This window comes from Bactrocera neohumeralis, chromosome 2, assembly GCF_024586455.1.
Source record: "Bactrocera neohumeralis isolate Rockhampton chromosome 2, APGP_CSIRO_Bneo_wtdbg2-racon-allhic-juicebox.fasta_v2, whole genome shotgun sequence".
Taxonomy (NCBI): domain Eukaryota; kingdom Metazoa; phylum Arthropoda; class Insecta; order Diptera; family Tephritidae; genus Bactrocera; species Bactrocera neohumeralis.
The window spans coordinates 67,402,186-67,422,417 of record NC_065919.1 but is presented as its reverse complement, the minus strand read 5'-3'; the positions used below and the strand labels follow the sequence as shown (position 1 = coordinate 67,422,417).

General features: G+C 37.2%; 3 protein-coding genes across 11 annotated transcripts in view; 1 reads left to right on the top strand and 2 right to left on the bottom strand.

Annotated features, from left to right (window-relative positions):
- Positions 1–1,065: 1,065 nt before the first annotated feature.
- On the top strand, positions 1,066–6,370 carry LOC126766624 (chorion peroxidase). The gene is made up of 5 exons (XM_050484373.1): positions 1,066–1,345; positions 2,238–3,756; positions 3,815–4,197; positions 4,257–4,426; positions 5,919–6,370. Exons 1-5 carry the CDS (start codon positions 1,203–1,205, stop codon positions 6,215–6,217), a joined length of 2,514 nt encoding a protein of 837 aa, XP_050340330.1. The 5' UTR covers positions 1,066–1,202; the 3' UTR covers positions 6,218–6,370.
- A 3,452-nt stretch (positions 6,371–9,822) lies between these two features.
- Positions 9,823–10,783, bottom strand: LOC126767004 (uncharacterized). Its single transcript, XM_050484635.1, has 2 exons — positions 10,571–10,783; positions 9,823–10,512 (listed from the first exon to the last, which is right to left on the bottom strand). Exons 1-2 carry the CDS (start codon positions 10,735–10,737, stop codon positions 10,278–10,280), a joined length of 402 nt encoding a protein of 133 aa, XP_050340592.1. The 5' UTR covers positions 10,738–10,783; the 3' UTR covers positions 9,823–10,277.
- Positions 10,784–14,351: 3,568 nt separating this feature from the next.
- Positions 14,352–20,232, bottom strand: part of LOC126766557 (sodium/calcium exchanger 3-like) — a 159,985-nt gene continuing 154,104 nt past the window's right edge. For 7 of the 9 annotated variants that reach the window (XM_050484327.1, XM_050484345.1, XM_050484320.1 and 4 more), the window contains one exon: positions 14,352–19,796. In XM_050484327.1, the coding sequence (XP_050340284.1) occupies positions 19,592–19,796 (205 nt within the window). In that variant the 3' untranslated portion in view covers positions 14,352–19,591. The remainder of the gene's footprint in view (positions 19,797–20,232) is intronic. The other 2 variants (XR_007668918.1, XR_007668914.1) reach the window with 2 other exon arrangements.

Below are 20,232 nucleotides of genomic sequence, written 5' to 3'. Positions count from 1 at the left end.
ATGATCTCAATAACGTATATAGTGATGTATTGAACTCCCTCAATTCTACTTGGAGATTCTAAGTGTAATCAGTTCCTTCTCCACCTAGTCTTTCCAGCGGAGTGCACTTCTTCCTCTTCCTCTGCTTCTCAAGGTTGGTACCGCGGCGAATATTCTCGGAGCTGGAGTGTTTTCATCCATTCGAACGACAAGACCTAGCCAGCGTAGCCGCTGTCTTTTAATTCGCTGAACTATATCAATGTCGTCGTATATCTCGTACAGCTTATCGTTCTATCGACTGCGAAGGACCATAAATCTTCCGCAGAACCTTTCACTCGAAAACTCGTTACGCCGACTCATCAGCTGTTGTCATCGTCCATGCGTCTGCACTATATAGCAAGACGGGGATGATGACTTATAGAATTTGGATTTACTTCTCAATTACCTACTCAGTCCGAAGTAGCACCTGTTGACAAGAGTTATTCTGCGTTGGATTTCGAGACTTACATTTTTGTTAATAATAATATTGTTAATGCTGATTCCAAGATAAACGAAATTATCTACGACTTCGAAGTTATGACTGTCAAAGCGACATGGAAGACAAGTCGCGAGTGGAAAATTCTGCTTAACTTACCTACACTCATATGTTTTATCATAAAATTCTACTGATGATCACTCAATTATTTATACCGCCTTTAAGTTATGGATTCTCTAATTCCCTTTACTTTCATTTCTCCTCACTGACTCGTGACTATTTCTCCCTCCTTCTATCTCAGAGATATCGATAGTTCGGAAGACAACAAGCTAGAGCATTTACCTGCAGGGTATACACATATGCATCTATAGGGTTATGAACATATATGCATACTTATGAGTGCCTCTTTTTGTACGCCTCTCCGTCTGTAAGCACTTTGTTGTTTTGAAGCCTTACAAGTGCCGATGCAAAGGCAATTGCCACTTTAAACCCAACTTCGGCTTAGTAGTTAAGTTGCCCCGACTGTGGCAAGTGCAGTGTTGCGTTGAGGTCCTCAGCAATCGAAAGTGCGAACAGCTTGCAGTAATTAGACAGCTAGCCACTAATACAGTGAATGGTTCGATCAAGTTTTCTATCGGTTTACTTGTTTTCTTGAAATAATTGTGAAAACGGAAAAAGTTTAAATATAATTTGTTTCAAAATTTATTTTGTTTTTGTAAGAAAGCTGCTGTAATATTGATGTATCGATATGGCGGAAGAAACCACACCGTTAACCACTGGAATGTCACCGCCCTTGGGTCCGGCATACGTTTTCCCAGGCGGTGTGTCACCACGGTTGCGCCGTAATCGGAAAATGCAACAATTTCAATGCTGTCTCGGCATCACTGTTGTGTGAGTGTTGGAATTTGAAACTGCACTCAATGCGTTACTTGTAGTGCTCTGTTCGGTAATCAAGAGACGAATTGTGTTTAGTTAACGCCTTTCTGTTATCAATTTATCGAGCTTCAGCCGAAACCGGTTTTGGGGTGGTTCCAGGCCATTCCATTAAACTGTAACTGTAACTGATTGTAGGTAGTAAGCCTCTTTTGGTACTATTGATATGACGACGGTCTTACTAATAGAAATGTGGTGTAATCTACATACAATGTAACTTTCTCCTCCTCTGTGTAATTGTAAAGTTGATGAGCTATCAAGGAAAGGCAACACAGGGCCGCTAACAAAAGAATGTGAACGGATCGGTGCTCCCATATCCCCTTTGGCCCAAGGTCGATCTACTTGTAAGTAAGGCTAGCTTCCCCCTAGTTGTGGGTGTTTTAACAGGCCGATGCCCTATTGGCTTCCATGCTGTAAGACTTACCAGACGCCATCAAACTCAACACTTCCTACTTGACTGTCCTACGTTTGGGAGGTCAAGGCGTTGACACTTGGGAGCGCATACCATCAGACATTCAACGAACTGCAAATTAAACGTCTGTGCAAATTTGTATTGGCTAGTAGAGCTTGAGTCTTTAATATCGCTTCGAAGATATTTTCGATTTAAACTCTGAAAAATATGTCTCTCCTGTAAATTCGACTTAAAGCCGAGATCTAAAAAATGACTGAATACAAAAAAATATTAAAGTCATCCACGTATATGAATTAGGAGATTATTATTCCGATCGATCTAATTTACAGGGAGCCTTTTAGGTAACTGACCGTATGTTGCCGCTTAAATATTATGCTCTATTGTAGGGCTTCTTATTTATGCACTTAATATCATTTCGTTTTCCATATATTCTTATAGACTCATTGTTCTCGCCGCTTTAATTGCCGCATTTGTGCTTGTTGAAGAGCCGGAGGAACCGCCGACTCCGATACTGCTTGCGGCGGCTGCCATAAATGAAACAAATCCGGCGAATAGCAGTGCGAAAGCAAGCGCCGCACTAGAAGCCGCAACGACACCGTTGGCCGACGAATCCAACACTGAGTGGGCATTAAAACGAGCACACATAAACCGCACGCAAAGCGGAGAGGCAGTGGGTGCCGGCATAAAGGCGTTAGGTGACCGCGAAATTTTAGAGGAAAGCCAACAATTGACGCCCGTACACAGTCCCGCCTACCGGCATTATCGGGCGCTTAGCAACGGTCCGGAGGCACGCAAATTGGCACGACGCGGTTATGTGGAAAATCATGCGACTACGCATATTGCAGCACTGTTGAACTATACGAAGCCGAAGGGGCGCCATAACATTGGCAATGGGCCGACAATTGAGCTGCCCGATCCGACAATGAACTTTACATGCGATTTCAATGCGCGTTATCGTCCGGCTAGTGGCGTGTGCAACAACAAGGCACATCCGCGTTTGTACGGTGCTGCCATGATCCCTTATAGACGCATGGTGGCGCCCGATTATGCGGACGGTATTTCTATGCCGCGTGTCAGTCATGCTAGTGATGGTACTCAATTGCCACCGGCGCGTAAAGTTTCTTTGGATATACATCGTGCTGCTTATGATACTGATGCCAATTTTACTGTTATGTTGGCTGTTTTCGGTCAGTTCCTCGATCACGACATAACAGCAACTTCACTGTCCTCTTTGCCGGAAGGTGAATCGATCGATTGTTGCGCCTTAACTATATCGGAGATGCATCCGGAGTGTTACCCAGTGCCGATACTGCCGGATGATCCGTATTACCAGCGTTACAATGTGACTTGTTTGAATTTTGTACGTTCTGCTCCTGCACCGACCGGACATTTCGGTCCACGACAACAACTCAACCAAGGCACCGCTTTTATTGATGGTTCTGTGGTGTATGGCTGTACGGAGCAACGGCAACGGCATTTGCGTACCATGTTGAACGGTACAATGCGTATGTATATTACTGGCAATGGACGGCAATTGTTGCCGTTATCTACCAATTTAGAAGACGGTTGTAATCGAGTGGAAATGGCAGCGGCCGGAAAATATTGCTTCGAATCAGGCGATGATCGTGCCAATGAAAATTTGTTGCTGACATCGATGCATCTGCTTTGGGCGCGTCATCATAACTTTTTGGCACGTGGCTTGCAGTCAGTCAATCCCCATTGGGATGATGAGACAGTCTTTCAGGAATCGCGAAAGATTTTGAGCGCCAAAATGGCACATATTACATACAATGAGTTCCTGCCGATTCTAGTTGGTGAAAAGTTGGCTAAGAAAAAGGGTTTGTTGCCAAGTACAGATGATTTGGACGCGCCCGACACCTACGACAAAAATGTGGATCCCAGCATAGCGAATTGCTTTGCGGGCGCAGCTTTCAGATTTGCGCATACATTGCTGCCGGTGAGTTTTACTACGAGCTCTGCTTGTTTTTTTCTAGATAAGTATGTATGCCTTGTAGGGAGTACTCAACGCCACAAGTGACAACAGCGTGCCGGAATCTATCGAACTGCATACAATGCTCTTTAATCCCTTTTCTCTCTGGTCGGAGCATGGCATCGATCGTGCGCTCTTAACCGCCAGCAATACGGCTGTGCTGCGTGTTAATCGTTTCTTTTCCTACGAGGTGACACAAAAGATATTTGAAGGACGCCCTGAAGAAGATATGAAACCACTTTGCGGACTCGATCTTGTTTCACTGAACATACAGCGTGGTCGTGATCATGGTCTACCAGCGTATCCAGTATTTCGAAAACATTGTAATCTACCATCTACAGATACGTGGGAAGAAATGGCAAACGCCATTGATGCAAATACGCTGCAGTCCATAAGGAAAATCTACAGGTATGCAAGCGAAAATACCAAAATAAAATAAATGGTAAAATTTAACTACTAATTTTTAGCTCACCGCACGATGTCGATGTTTACACGGGCGCATTGAGCGAGCCTCCATTGGATGACGCTATATTTGGACCATTGCTCACGTGTTTGGTATCAGACCAATTTATGCGTCTAAAGCGGGGTGACTCTCATTGGTACGAAAGAAAGATGGGACCGCAACGCTTTACGAAAGGTACGTTTCCCATAATCATTGTTACTCACGTACGCATTATCCGTGTTTAGAGATCTGCATAGACTATCGTTATTTGAAGTGGTAATAGATCTTTGAAATTCTGATCAAAAATTTTTCAGGGCTAGTCTTTTTCATACTTATATGAAAGCTTATGTAGCGTACTGTTACGCTTCGGAAGTAATGCTTCGTGACTCTTATGACTACCGTTAGATCAAAATCCCTAATACCTTCCGAAAATAAGGGTGATCTTTTTCGAGGTTCCCTACCTCACAGTAACTTCGAATTTAATGGGGAGTGTTTATTATCATTCGCAAGAACATTCTTTTGCAGATTATCTCTTCCAATTGTTTGTCGCTGCTACGTCTCAGATGGTCCAACCGTTGAGTACAGTTTTCGTTGACTTATTTGAGATTTCGACTGGTAACTGGTGAATGACAGGCGTGATGGTTTGCTCCAAGACATTAATCGAAGCGGGATTGTCCGAATAGACTATAGAAAGAATTCAGAAAGAATTCTAAAAAAAATATCTGGTCACCCACAAATCCATTGATTAATGCGATGTGTGGGAAATCGCGCCGTTTAGTTGAAATGTCGTCGAGATCATGATAACAGTCGCATAGGCGGTTACGTTCTCATCGACATCATTTTTGAAGAAATATGGACCGTTTTTTCTACCGGCCCACAAACTACACTAAACCGTTGTCAGATTTTGAATCTCTTCAGGTGCTCTTTGTCCCAAATGCGACAACTTTGCTTGTTTACATACCCATGAGACAGAAATGGGCCTCATCGCTGAACGCTGAATTTCGCTCGAAAACGTCGGACCTTCTTGGAACTTTTTCAAGAGCCCATAGATCAAAGCGATGTTGCTTGGGAAGGTTGAGCGGTTTCTGTTCTTGCACAAGCCGAATTTTGTATGCTTTCAATTAAAGATCTCGACGTAAGTCGTTCCAAACGTTAGTCCGAGTTGCTGCGAACGGCGCCGAATTGACTCTCCACTGTCTTCACGTACAATCTCAGTTACGGCTGCTATATTTTCTTCACTGCTGTACTGGACGTGGTGTATTCGGTCGAATATTATTTAACAATGAATGTTGCGTCTCAAGATGGGTGTTGGGTTGCCGATAATGGTGACTATAACTGAGCGAAGCGCGCGAAACACACGCCATCTGTCAAAAAAGGCTATTAAAAAAAGTACCTCTACTTGGATCAGCCGTTAAAACAGCCAACATAAATCCCAAAGTGGTCTGACATCGGTGGCCCCGAAAACTGAGCAGCTTCTTCAGTAGAAAAGGGCAAGTATAAAAATTCATATCGGTATTTGAAAACTAAAGAGACTAGACAGACGGAAATGGCTAAATTGTCTCCGCTCGCCACGTTGATCATTTATCTATAGGCATTATAAAGTATCCAGCGTTTTCTTCTTTGTATTATAAACTTCATTTCAAAATTCCTTTCTTCAACATTAGACTTACTAGTCCGTTATTTTTAGCGCAATTACGTCAGATCTATAATGTCACTTTATCGAAGATCATTTGCCAGAATGCGGATGCTGTGGAACAGGTGCGGAAATACGTCATGAAACAAAGTAAGGATAGTGCTAACGGCTACGTAAATTGTAGCGAAATAGAGCATTTCGACTTCAGCGCCTGGGCCACAACGCCACGCCCAGTCAAGTTGCATAGCGTCGCGGTGAGTGATGCCAAAAGCTTGATACGAGTAATTCACGAAAATGGCAACAGCACAGCGTCGCCAATGCCGAAGAAGCTTATGGAACCGAGCAAAGAGTGAAAATGCAAATAAATCTTGAATAAATTTAAAATTTAATTTTGCATTTAATTAAATAATTAATATATTTTTCATGTAGGTTTTTGTATTTAATATAATTATTTGTACTTAGACTGTTTTTTAGAAATAAAATAAATGAACACAGTGTGGTATGAATTCTTTATGCTATATTTAACAAGGAACAAGTAAGGAAGAGCTAAGTTCGAGTGTCACCGAACATTTTATACTCTCGCATGATAAAGTGATAATCGAGATTTCATTATACGTCATTTACATATTTTTCAAATACCGTATTTTTGTAAAGTTTTATTCCGCTATCATCATTGGTGGTTGTAAACCGATTTCATCCATATTTCGTACATGTCATCAGGGTGTTAAGAAAATATTATATACCGAATTTCATTGAAATCGGTTGAGTAGTTCCTGAGATATGGTTCATTTCAATTTTTAAAAAAGCCTGGGTGAAGCTTCCTTCTGCAATTTCTTCCGTAAAATTTAGTGTTTCTGACGTTTTTTGTTAGTCGGTTAACGCACTTTTAGTGATTTTCAACATAACATTTGTATGGGAGGTGGGCGTGGTTATTATCCGATTTCTTCCATTTTTGAACTGTATATGGAAATGCCTGAAGAAAACGACTCTGTAGAGTTTGGTTGACATAGCTATAGTAGTTTCCGAGATATGTACAAAAAACTTAGTAGGGGGCGGGGCCACGCCCACTTTTCCAAAAAAATTGCGTCCAAATATGCCCCTCCCTAATGCGATCCTTTGTGCCAAATTTCACTTTAATATCTTTATTTATGGCTTAGTTGTGACACTATATAGGTTTTCGGTTTCCGCCATTTTGTGGGCGTGGCAGTTGGCCGATTTTGCCCATCTTCGAACTTAACCTTCTTATGGAGCCAAGGAATACGTGTACCAAGTCATCATGATATCTCAATTTTTACTCAAGTTACAGCTTGCACGGGCGGACGGACAGACAGACAGCCGGATTTCGACTCTACTCGTCAACCTGATCACTTTGGTATATATAACCCTATATCTGACTCTTTTAGTTTTAGGACTTACAAACAACCGTTATGTGAACAAAACTATAATACTCTCTTTGGCAACTTTGTTGCGAGAGTATAAAAATGTAGTGTATAAGAGCATAAACATAGATATACATTATATATGTTGCAATTGTCCGTAATCGATTGCGGTACTTCAAAGCTAATGTGTTGCAAATGAATTATTATTGATAAGACCATTAACGTTTACTTAACCCTTACATACAGACGATAAGTTCTAATTTGTATTAGATTAAAAAATGTGGCGCTTGTAATTCTAACTTTATTGTTGAGAAACTTAGAAGAGCCATTATTGCAACAATTAACGTGAACATTGTCATAGCTACCCAGTAGGAATGTGGTATTACTTACTCCGACGCAACCACGACATTAACTGTCATACTAAATGTATGCAATCAGTCTCCCGACGTGTTAAGTATCATCAGAATTTCCTTTCAAACCTACGCCTCAGGGCGTACTTTGTTACAAATACCAATTTCGTCGAAACAACAGGTTTTTTTTTGACGTACATCAACAACTAATAACGGGTTTTTCAATAAGAGCGCTACACCACGGGAACGCTTGTAGAAGTCCAGATGCTGAACCCAATTTTCCAGGATTTGCAAGCATAAAGCGGCCGATACTGCTGCAATTTCACGTTCGATATTCGTACGAAGTTAATCAATCGTCTCTGGCTTGTCGGCATAGACCATAGACTTAACGTGGCCCCACAGGAAATAGTCTAACGGCGTCAAATCACATGACCGAGGCGGCCAATTGACTGGGTCATATCGTGAGATGACACATTCACCAAATTTGGTTTTCAATAAATCGATTGTGACATACGCTGTGCGGCTTGCGGCGGCGTTCTTTTGGAACCACACATTGTCCAAGTCTATATCATCCAATTCAGACAAAAAAGGTTCGGTTATCATTGAGCGGTAGCGATTCCCATTCACAGTGGTAGGCGGCACGTGGTCTTGATCATCACGGAAGGAGTACGCCGCCGGCATATATAGAGCGCACCAAACCGTAATTTTTTCGGGATGCAATGGTGACACATGGAGTACGTGTGAATTGCTGCCAGACTAATAACAGATATTTTGTTTATTGACGAAGCCATTTAGACAGAAATGAGCCTCATCGCTGAAGCTGATTTTTGATGAAAATCCGGATCATTTTAAAGTTGTTGCTCAGCCCAATTCACGAACGTACGACGATTCTGGTGGTCAATCGACTTCAGTTCTTGCGTCAATTTGATTTTGTGAAGATGTAGGCCAAGATTTTTTTCGCAAAATGCGCCACAACGACGTCACAGAGATACCCAAAGCTTGAGAACAACGTGTGAGAGACTGATGTGGGTCTTCCCCAATTGATGCGCTAGCGACGGCAATATTCTCGACACTACGGGCAGTTCTTTGTCTCACTTGAACGGAAACATTTTTTACCGTGTCTGTAGATTCAAAATTTTTCAGCAGACGCTCAATTGTTATACGTAATCTGACAGAATGATTATGACGACCATAAATTGGACGTAGCGCTCTTAAAACTGAGACCACTGATACCGAAATTCGGTGAAAGTTTTAATAATGTCGACTCGTTTCAGAATCGTATAACTTTCCATGATAAAATGACAAACCGTAGTACTGAAGAGAAATGTCAAAAGAGCGGAAAAAATATGGCGTTGTTTGCTGTCCATATGGGTCTACTTTTGTTGCGCCGCTATTGAAAAACCCTTTTGTTTTACCTTCCTATAGTAAAAATTGCTACAGTGGCCCCATACAAAAATACTACTATAATGTACAGAATGTTGATATGTGTATTCAATTACACAAATCTGCTCGTGGAACTTAGTGAGATTGTCGGGTGTGAGAAATCCATTCGGTATTCGCGACCATGCCCCAAGGCTCTTGAGGTGGCTTTTGAAAGAACTTGACTCAATCAAAATTAGCACTTACTTTAGTTTAGATATCAAAGTTTTTCTCAAAATTTATTGAAGCTCCTAGTAAAATTTTATGTATGCAATATTAAAGTCCAACAAAGATCAATGGCATATTAGTCTGCAATTCGGGGGCCATACGAATACTAATAATTCGGAATAGTAAATATGTATGGTATGAGCGGTTTGTTCTTCTCCAGGTAGTCTATGTAGATAACATCTTGTGAATAGTACATTATTTTTCTCGAACACGGTCTCGATGACGATCTTTTTGATCAATAGGATAGTCCTCACCTTCTTTGGAGTTTCATCGGATGAGGTCCAATGTTTATTGCTTGTTCTCTGGTGCTTACCAGTGGATGTATGATTTTTTTTTAAATTCGCGGTCATGCCTGCTTCCAAACACGATCAAAACAAAGCTATGAGTACACTTAAAAAATACATTGTATTATTAAATACTTTCTAACCACCTATTTTAATAAAAATATGTTTTCAAAAATTGTGGAATAAAAAACATTTAATACATAATAAGTTTGAACTAAGCAATTCAAAAAATTTGGCAGCTTTTAACAATAATATTGCAAGCTAATTTTAATTTTATAATTATATCATCTTTCGGAAAAGCACACACCCTAATAAAGAACTCACTTTTAATGATAAGAATAGGTATGCGACTTTGATAAGTTATGACAAACACTTTTCGAACTAAAAATGTAAAATTGCAAAGCGAGAAACTTCGTACTTCCTTTTCAAATTTGAAAATCTCCCGCATTACTTATGAAGGTAAGACTATAAAGGCCCATTCACATACAACTTCTTTCGCTCTTTGCGTGACAGTTGATACTAAAACGACGAAGCGCAGAAAACAAAGAGTAAGCCATAATGAAAGCTTGGCGACTGTTGCTTAGCAAAGCGTAAAAAGTTGACAGTTGCCCAACATGTTGCTTTGCTTCGCGTCGAAAACTTTGTAAGCGAATCTTCTCATACAAAAGCATACATCGAACTGTTCTGTCAAAACAACTGTCAGACGCAAAGCGAAGCGAAAGTTCTATGTGAATTGGCCTTGCATTTCAGCTTTTAAATACTTTGTAGAGTTGCAGCTGTCAACGTGCTCGTATTAGTTGGTGCTGTTGCAGTTGCGATCGAGATGCCACATTGTTTATTACGTTCCATGTAGGCAAGCGTACAGCCGGTGAATAAAATCAACCAAAACACCAAGCAGAATGTGCAGAAGAGTGTGCGCCGCAGTTTTTGCCACCACGGATCGTCGACAAAGGGCAGCAATTCTTCCAGAGTTAGGCTAGCGGAGAAACTAGAAGTTGGAGAAATATCTTTAATGTATAAAAGTATGTGTTTCATTTCAAGCTCACTCATCCGCCCCTAGTATGGATGTATAACCGTTACATAGTGGTTTCTCCAGAACGTCGATGTAATGCGATTGGCATTTCGATTGGTGCTGCTTCTGTTCATTGTTGTAACCGTTGGATTTGAGTTGTTCTTTGCTCAAGAGCGCGGTGCTTTCGGTATCTAGCGGCATTTTTTGCGCTTTCAATTATCTTTTTTATATACTGTATGTATGTATGTATATGTATGTACGTTGAAAGTTGATGTAAATTTAATTCTGCTTATTTTTGATAACGCGTCGCCTAGATTTCGTTGTATCTCCACAACGTCTCAACTTTTACTGCAATGCTTGCAGATGAACCAACATTTCACGGTATAAATTTTATAAATTAAAGTAAGAAATATGCGTGTAAAGCATATACTCATATACACAGTGGGGTCGCATTAAATTGATGCACTATAAATATTTTATGACTTCCGTACTGGAAAATTTCGATGTGAAAGACGCACCTCGCTCTGGTCGACCTATCGTACGAGAAATAGTCGAAGAAATTATGGAAAATATTGACCAGGACCGTCACATAAGCAGCCACGACATCGCTAAGGAACCTTAATTTTATCATGAAACGGTTTTGCACCATTTAAAGAAAGCTGCCTACAAAAAAAAGCTTGATGTTTGGGTATCACATGAATTGTCTGTGAAAAAATTAATGGACCGAATTAACATCTGCGATTCTTTGCTGAAACGATATGAAATCGAACCATTTCTGAAGCGAATGGTAATAGGAAACGAAAAGTGGATCAAATACGACAATAATATGCGAAAAGATCATGGTCCATAGTGGTGAAGCTCAACAAATGGTTGCAAAGCCAGGGTTGACACCTGGAAAGGTTATGCTTAATGAATCATCCAGTATGAGCTACTCCCGCTTGGTCGAACGATTGATTCTCCAATTTACTGTCAACAACTGATGAGATTGAAGTGAGCAATCGAAAAAAAAAAAACGGTCAGAACTGATCAACAGAAATGGCTTCGTCTTCCATCAGGACAACGCTAAACCACACACATCTTTGATGACTCGACAAAAACTTGGAGAGCTTGGCTGGGAAGTTTTGTTGCATCCACCATATAGCCCTGACCTTGCACCATCGGACGACCGGGCAATGCGAACTCCCTTAATGGAGTAAAGTTGGCTGCAAGAGAAGCCTGTGAAAATCACTTGTCGCAGTTTTTCGCCGAGAAACCGGAAAAGTTTAACACTGATGGAATAATGTCTCTAGCGGAAAAATGGCAAAAAGTTGTTGATCATAATGATACATATTTGGTTCATTAAAGTTCATTATAAATGCAAAAAAATAAGTTGAAGTTTGATTAGAAATACGAAAAGACTTTTTCGACTACCAAATTATTTGAACTAATTTTGACTTTATTTATGTGCTATTTTACTAACAAAAAAAATATTATTACATTCAGACACACAATAAGAACTTTTCTATATATATATTTGCTTCAGGCTACACAATGCTTTTGCCACCACTGTATGCACAAATAATCGCACATTACTTTTAAATACTAAAACTCTTTCTGTTGCTCTCATTCAGTCACTGTTATGACAATAAACTTTTTGTTGCACAGTAATTAGGTGGGTATTTGGGGTCACTTTGATTCCTGTAAACAATATTATCTCGTATTTATAGCTCTACTACAAGGTGCGTAAAGTACATACAGACATACTTATACATGTATACATTTATATTTAAAAGCTCTGAAGTAGTAATTTGAAGAGCAATGCATAAAAGTACAAACGATTTAATAGACAATCAGCAATTTTTCCATTTTTTTATTTATTTTAAAAATATATACATACAAGTATGTACCTTAGGCAGGCATATTCATACATATATGGAGTCGAGTATGAAAAAGTTTCTCAATGCAAGAGTGTCTGCATATAATGGGTATCAACTGCGAGACTGATAAGATAATCGCGCAGTCTAAGCTTAAGCAGATTGTGTGCAGTTATATGTTTATGTACATACATACATATGATTACCACACACATATTTACATACATATATTCTAGGTGAATATGAATTTACCAGCATTAAACATTGGCTTCTTATACGCACACTTTTCAACATAAAAGCGTTCTAAATGATGATCAATTTCGAGGTTAGCTACTTTTTTAAATAAAAACACAAAAACTTCAAATTTAATGGGGAATGTCTATTATTATTCGAAAAAACATTCTTTAGTATTTATTTTTTGAAGATTATCTCTTTCTACGTCTGAGATGGTTCATTCATTGATTCCAGCTTTCGATGACTCGTTCGTACATTTCGACCGGTAACTGGCGAATAACAAGCGTGATGTTTTGCTCCAAAAACTGAATTGAAGCGGCATTGTCCTCATAGACTTTAGACTTTACATATCCTCTCAGGAAAAAGTCTAACGGTGTGATATCCCACGATCTTGGTAAACAATCGACCGTCCAAAAAGTGAAATTATCTGCTCACCGAAATGGTCTTTCTTTTGTTGATGTGCTAGAAGTGCGCCATCTTGTTGAAACCACATGTCGCTGAGAACACGAGCTTCAATTTCAGGCATCAAATAGTTAGTTATCATGGCGCGATAACGGTCGCTATTGACGGTTACGTTCTCACCGGCATCAGTTTTGAAGGAATAAAGACCGGCCCACATACCACGTCACACCGTTGTTTTTTTTTTGGATGAAATGGCAGTTCTTGAATGTCTTCAAGTTCCTCTTCGTTCCAAATATGGTGCTTGGGTATGTAACCATTTAGCCAGAAATGGACCTCATCGCTGAACATAATTTGGTTCGAAAACCTCGGATCTTCTTGGAACTTTTCAAGAGCTTATAGAGCGAAGTGATGTCGCTTCTATATCTATATCTACGGCTTCTATATTTTCTTCATTGCGCGCTGGATGTGGTCTATGAAGTCGAATATTATCCAATTATGAATGCTGGGTCTCAAGATGGGAGATGGTGTTGCGAATTGTACGCTCAGTAGGCCGATTAAGTTAACCATGAGTTAGGCGAAGTGCGCGGAACATATTCTTTCGTAATAAAGTTGAACGATTTGTAAACGTTGGTCAGGCGTAAGTCTTTCCATGATGAAATGGCAAACAATACTGATCAAAAGTAACATGACAGCTGGACACGACTCATGTGTGATCTGTCACATGAGGCTATTGAAAAAAGTACCTCTACTTAAACTCTTAAACTCACGTCTTTTGGGACCTCTACTCGACGACGTTTTTGTAAAAGATTCAGAATTTTGCTACGAGTCTAGTATTGACACGCTTCGTTCCCAAACCATGAGCCAAAATGTGTTGAGTCGACTGAAAAGAGATGTTGAACAGCTCCGTTTTCTCACTGATGTCAGCAACACGATTTTAAAGTACTGCTTCTTTAACTTTTTCGCTGTTATTTGCTCTCATCAAGTAATTTTTCGATGATCTTGACTTTCACTGAATGGTTTATGCCAATCAAATATTTGCTTCGTGAGAAAGTACACACTCCAAAACACTTCCGCAACATCTCCAATGATTCCGTAGCAGTGATGCCATTAAAAACATAATTTCAAAGGGGATCGAATTTTAAACGAACAAAAAACGGTTTTACCAATCTAGAAAAAAAAATTTTGGGTTTTCTTTGCGCGTGTTTAAATGGACAATGAACCAGTTGAGTCAGATTTGATAAGATGAACCATCGATTCCAACTAGAAACAACAGATCAGTTACAAACTTACCTCTCTCCAATAATGCGAATGCAGAACACTCCTTAATTTGTTTCTAAAATTTTATTCAAACCGGTACAAATAAAAAAAATTCAACAAATTCTTTTTTTATTAACAAAAAACTTGTTTTCACATGGAAAATTGCATAATGAAATTATTTAGAGGAAGTATTTCACTACAATGAGTTATCTTACAAGTTGAGGATAAACAGTGAACAGTTAATTGCCATTTGGGCAAACGCACACATACACATTTAGGTCGATTTGCATGTATGTATGGGTGCTTTACGATTTTATATTGGTATGACTGCTGTTTAGTTTAAGCATTTAAGAAAGGTTTCGATTTTTGGCTTCAAGTTTGGACTTTACTTAAGTTGCATGGCTCGCTTAAAATATAGTACATACAATACATAGTTTGGTATACAATTTGCTTTCGGCTTTGTTTTTGCTTTTAAGTATTAAATATTAATAAAATCTATAACAAGTCTTATAGAAAACGAATTAAATGATGGATCCTTACAGTATACAATAGATATTTACATACAGAACTAAGTTGACTTGGGTTACGCAATACATATACATATTAAATACACATAGATTACACACATATATTTGTGTATGTATGTATGTGTTGTAGTTAATTTGACAGAATGTGTTTCTTGTTCGAAAAAATAATTGAGACTTGGCTCTAAAGTTTTTTTTTAATTTAATTGCTGCTGTTTAATTACACAGAACTGTGTTTTGTTTGTAACAAAATAAATTTGAAAATATGTAATTTTCCTCTTTCTGGGTTTTTTTGGTATATTTAAGTAATAATAATATATATTCATTTTCGATGTTTCTTCTTTCAAAATATATAGTTAACTTCAAATCAACAAAGTTGCTAACAAATGTATTTTTTACTAAATTTAATTATGCCTTAATTTATTTAATTTTTTTCTAAAGTTGAGTATGTATGCAAGTTCAACGATTTCTTAGCGTTTTTTGTTTAATGTTAATAGTTTATAATATTTTTACATGGAGCAGCTTGAAGTGATTTTTAAGATTACAGTTTAATTTTTTTTTATATAATATATTTACTTATAAAGTTGTATAGTTAAAAACAATACCGTTATGGTAGAGTCAGCATGCTTAAGTTCCTCGTCTCAGAAAAAATCAAAAAAAAAATTATTATATTTATTACGAAATTGAAACATAACAAAAATTAATTTAAAAAATATATATAAAATATTATTTTTAAACATTATATAAATAATTGTGTGGAAACTAAAACGTATTTATAATTTCCAACTTATTTTGCTTGTAATCAAAAGAAAATATGGTGAAAGCTCTTGAGAAAGCTTTTGAAAGCGCTGAAAGCTCAGCAGCGTAACAGCGTTTTTCAAATATTTTACATTACAGCATAAGTTTAACTTAACAACTTATTTGCTTGTCATCAAAAGAAAATATGGTGAAAGCTCTTGAGAAAACTTTTGAAAGCGCTGAGAGCTCAGCAGCGAAAAAGCGTTTTTCAAATATTTTTCATTACAGCACAGTACAGTTACTTATTATTGCATTTTTCCAAACGTGAAATGTTTTCAAAAATGTTGTATATTCTACCTATGAGAGCTTTTAATATTTATTTTATATATCTGTTATTACTAATGAGCTTTTTTGCTATTTCTTTTACTAATTGCAAGGTTTGCACTCATTCTATCTTTCTTATTAAGAGCTTTTGCTATTTTATTTTCATAGTGAGAGCTTGTCACTCAGTCTGCTGTAACTAATAGCTTTTACTAATTATTTTACTAAGTGAAAGTTTAGCACCTAGTCTACTGTGAAAGTGAAAGCTTTACACTCATTCTGCTGTTTTATCCAGAGCTTTTGCTATTTTATTTACTTTGTGAAAGCTTTGCTTTCAGTCTGCTGTTACTAATGAGAGCTTTTATTAATTACAATATTAAGTGAAAGCTTTACACTCAATCTGTTGAGTGTACTAATAAACTAATGAGAGCTTCTACTATTTATTTTACTAAGTGAAAGTTTAGCACCTTGTCTGCTGTGAAAGTGAAAGCTTTACACTCAATTTGCTGTTTTTATCAAGAGCTTTTGCTACTTTATTTACTTGGTGAAAGCTTTGAGTTCAGTCTCCTGTTACTAATAAGAGTTTTATCAAGAGCCTTTTTTAACTTTTATTAACTTTGTGAAAGCTTCTTACTCCGTTCCTTGTTACTAATGAGAGCTTTTACTAATTATTTTTCTAAGTGAAAGCTTTTCATTTAGTCTGTTGTTACTAATCAGAGCTTGTACTAATTATTACAATTTAATTAGAAATCGCATACATTTCATCACGCTACTCTCTCAAGAGCGATTTCACATGAACATTTATGAAACAAAAAAATAATCAAAAAATATAAAAATCAATTATTCAATTATTTTAAGCAACAAATATTAAGTTACCCGCACGCAATTAAATTTCAAAAATTATAATAATAAAAACTATTAACAATTTTAATTAAATTTCTATATTATTTTCAATTTATATATATTACAAGAAAAATATCTAAAAACATGTAAGCTTTTCTTTGCAACAATTAATACTTAAATTTATAAAAATTACATATTAAAAATCGTTTAATTATGGAAGGCCCTGTATTTAAACGGCATCTTGTGGCATCATTACAATATTTTTTTTGTCTATTTCTATTAAAAACTGCACTCCTCTCTTCGCTGCCGATTCGTTAAATTGTAGACTTCTCGTACATGTTCTTCTTCTTATTACTCATTTTCTACTTTAACACCACAGCTTTGCATTCGCTTCGCATTATCAATTTGTTACTAAATTAACATTACATACACATTACATATACATACAATATAAGAATAATACAATAACAATAAAATTTCTCTAAAAATTGCTATCGCTCTGCAAATATGTTTCTTCCTCCTGCTTGGTATTCAATTTCTTACTTCATTTGTTTTTTGTTTTGTTTTTGGGTTTCTGTATATCTTTAATGGCATAACTTAGTTGCATTACATTATTAATTACATATGTATGCATGTATATTATCATTATAATATATATAAAAATAAATTAAATTTAGTAATACAAGTTTATTGCATATTTTGCCTCTTTTGTTTATTGTTGTAATTATACTTGATGTTTCGTTTACATTTTTAAAGTACTTCAGTATAACTGTGCATGGTGGCACAGCGTAAAATGGCCGCCCCACATCCTTGCTACATAAATATCGCGCGCTATTGCTCATTTTGTTTTTGTTTTTGTTTTAGTTTGCTTTCAAATCACTACTTTTAACTATGCTTTATCTATTTGTTTAGCCTATATCTTATATGCGCCTATGCTTCCTATGCTCCTATGCTTCAATGCGTGTAATTATGTAATTGCTCCTTAAAATGTTGCCTGGACTCTGAGACAAAAATTCAATGATTGTTTCTCTTCATTATGCAATTTTGCCTTTTTCTATATTTATTTTGGACTTCCCTTCATTCATCCTTCTTAATTTTCCTATGCATTTTGCTTTGCTAGTAATGGTTTTTTTAATAATATTTTTGTTGCTTTTTTCTGTTAACATTCGTTCTGCTGCCTACTTTAACTATGGTTGCCACCTTGCTGCAATTTTGTTGCTATTATTTTCTGTATTCGCTTCAACCTGTGTGGTTTAAATTTGCTATGATTTTCAAGCCAGACTATCCTACCCTTTTATTAGCCTTAGTTAGTTGTTGCTTTTTTCGGTTTTTTAAGAAATTTGGGTTTTGACATTTTATTTAGAAAAGTGGTTTTATGTGCGAGTGTTTTTTGCTCACAAAAGTTGACATTCTCAGCCAAAAAAAACTATCATGAATTAACATTATTTCAAAGTTCCGTTATAAGCTTAGAAGACAGTTAGAATTTTATGGCTTAATTAAAAATATGCCTTTTAAAATTTTGATCCATCGTCGACCTCCGCTCAAACCTAATTGCCTTCCCTCCAGCACATTTTTCAACTCACTAAAAACACTTTCGAGTCATAAAAGAAGCTTAACTTCGTGCTAGCTTTCAAAACTTGCGTGCTGCTACCGGAAATCGAACTGATTACCCAAACCTAGTGCAAAACAAAAGATTACCGTTTAAATGGAAGACCTCTTTTGTTGTTCTTCAAGCCGTCGCATAGTTGAGAGTATGTGCGTTAAAGGGTTGGAGGCATAAGTAGTAGAGAGCCGAGAGTGTCTACAACAGTGAACTAAATTGTTTTGTTTCTTCGTTTTGATGCTCATCCGTACCAAAGAAAAATTGAGAAAATATTTTCAAGTCAAAACTGCTATAAACGGGTTTAATTGTGGTCCTTGTATTCATGAGTTAAGTTCTCCTTCAACATCGCTCTCGAAGCTATTGAATTTTTACATATATTTAGTTATGTATAATGATCAGTTCTCTTTCTCTTTGTCTTCTCACAACACCTTTTCCTTAATTGACATCTCTGCTATAGCAAACCCTTTACGTTACACCACTTTTTCCTAGTTACTTTTTCAATGCAGTATGAGAGTTTTAGCCAAAATTTCTCGAAGGCTTCATAAAGTAGTCCGAATGTTAGGAGATTTTTCCGAAGCACCTCTTAAAATAAACTCAAGAACTGCTCATTCGTTAGTATTTCGTGTAGCGTTTCAGAGCATGTCGATTATGTAAGCTTAGCATACATAATATATAGTATGTATGCTAAGTAGAGAACTTAAAGAAATCTTCTACGAGTTTGGAGAATGAACCTAACACTGCTCCAGCCACTAGTTTACTATTAGCTTGCTATTTCTGTACAGATATTTAAGAAATCGTTTTAGCTGAGCTATCAACTCCTGATGAGACTTGTAGTTCAAATTTATGGTTTCTTAAACTGTTTCCTTTTTATAATTATTAATGAAGGACAGTGCGAATTGTAGTTATATTTGCATAATTTTTTATCAAACACATTTTTTAATAATTTGTTTTTTGTATAATAGCTTTGCACTTATGATTTTCATTTATTCGCAAACATTTCTGTTTCCTCCTTTCCCTTAATTCATATCCTTTATGCACTTTAAACTGTACCTAATGCATTAGTATCGCATGTATGTATGTATGTAGGTAGGCTTATTGTATAATGGATGCCTCTAAATTTGTATTTTTATATGCTTGTATGGGTGTGTGTGTGTGTATGTTAATTAATTTAGTTTTTGCTTTTGGCTATTAAGAAGATAGTAAGTAGGTAAGTTTGCATGTAAGTAGGTATGTGTGTAGTTGTATCCATACTATCTGTGACCTTTGTGTTTTGTGCTCCTTTAGAATCCTTGGATGACTTCGTACGCTTCCAAAGTGCTCATTATTAGGTAGATCAACCACAGACTGAAGAAAATGGCGCTGTGTATGTATTTTTGTGGTGACGGGCCGCCCAATTCGCCGCCAATGGATTTCTTACGTCGATACATTATCAGGAAAACGGCAATCAAAGCTCCCGATAGGAAAAGTGTCACCGAGAAAGCCAAGCTTTGGAAAGTAAGTGAAAAAAATTTTGGCTTATAAATTATAATAATATAATAAATAAGCAGTATTGTGGACTCTGAGTAAATATGGCTGCAATTTATTATATTTCTGAAATAAAACTGCGATGAAAGCTTAAAAGTAGTTTTAGTATCTTTGACATAAAAGACTTGAGAATGTGGTCAACTTGTCACCACCTGGTTTCAAGTGGGGAGCCTTCAATTGAATCACAGATTAACAAAAGCAGTGCCGAGTTAGAGACGACTCGTTCAAGCATTTCGACTGGTAACTGGTGTATAACAAGCATGATGTTTTTTTCCAAGGCCTGAATCGAAGCGGAATTGTACGCAAAGACTTTAGACTTTATTTATTCCGACAGGTGTGATATCACACAATCTTGGTGGCCAATCGACCAGCTCAAAACGTGATATTATCTGCTCAC

What these genes read in the sequence shown, in the direction of transcription:
- LOC126766624 (XM_050484373.1), top strand. Translation starts at nt 1,203, where the DNA reads ATGGCGGAAGAAACCACACCGTTAACCACTGGAATGTCACCGCCCTTG. An exon ending in TCCATAAGGAAAATCTACAG is followed by an intron (nt 4,198 to 4,256) that starts GTATGCAAGCGA and finishes ACTAATTTTTAG; the next exon opens with CTCACCGCACGATGTCGATG. An exon ending in ACCGCAACGCTTTACGAAAG is followed by an intron (nt 4,427 to 5,918) that starts GTACGTTTCCCA and finishes CGTTATTTTTAG; the next exon opens with CGCAATTACGTCAGATCTAT.
- LOC126767004 (XM_050484635.1), bottom strand. Translation starts at nt 10,737, where the DNA reads ATGCCGCTAGATACCGAAAGCACCGCGCTCTTGAGCAAAGAACAACTC. An exon ending in TCCATACTAGGGGCGGATGA is followed by an intron (nt 10,513 to 10,570) that starts GTGAGCTTGAAA and finishes TCCAACTTCTAG; the next exon opens with TTTCTCCGCTAGCCTAACTC.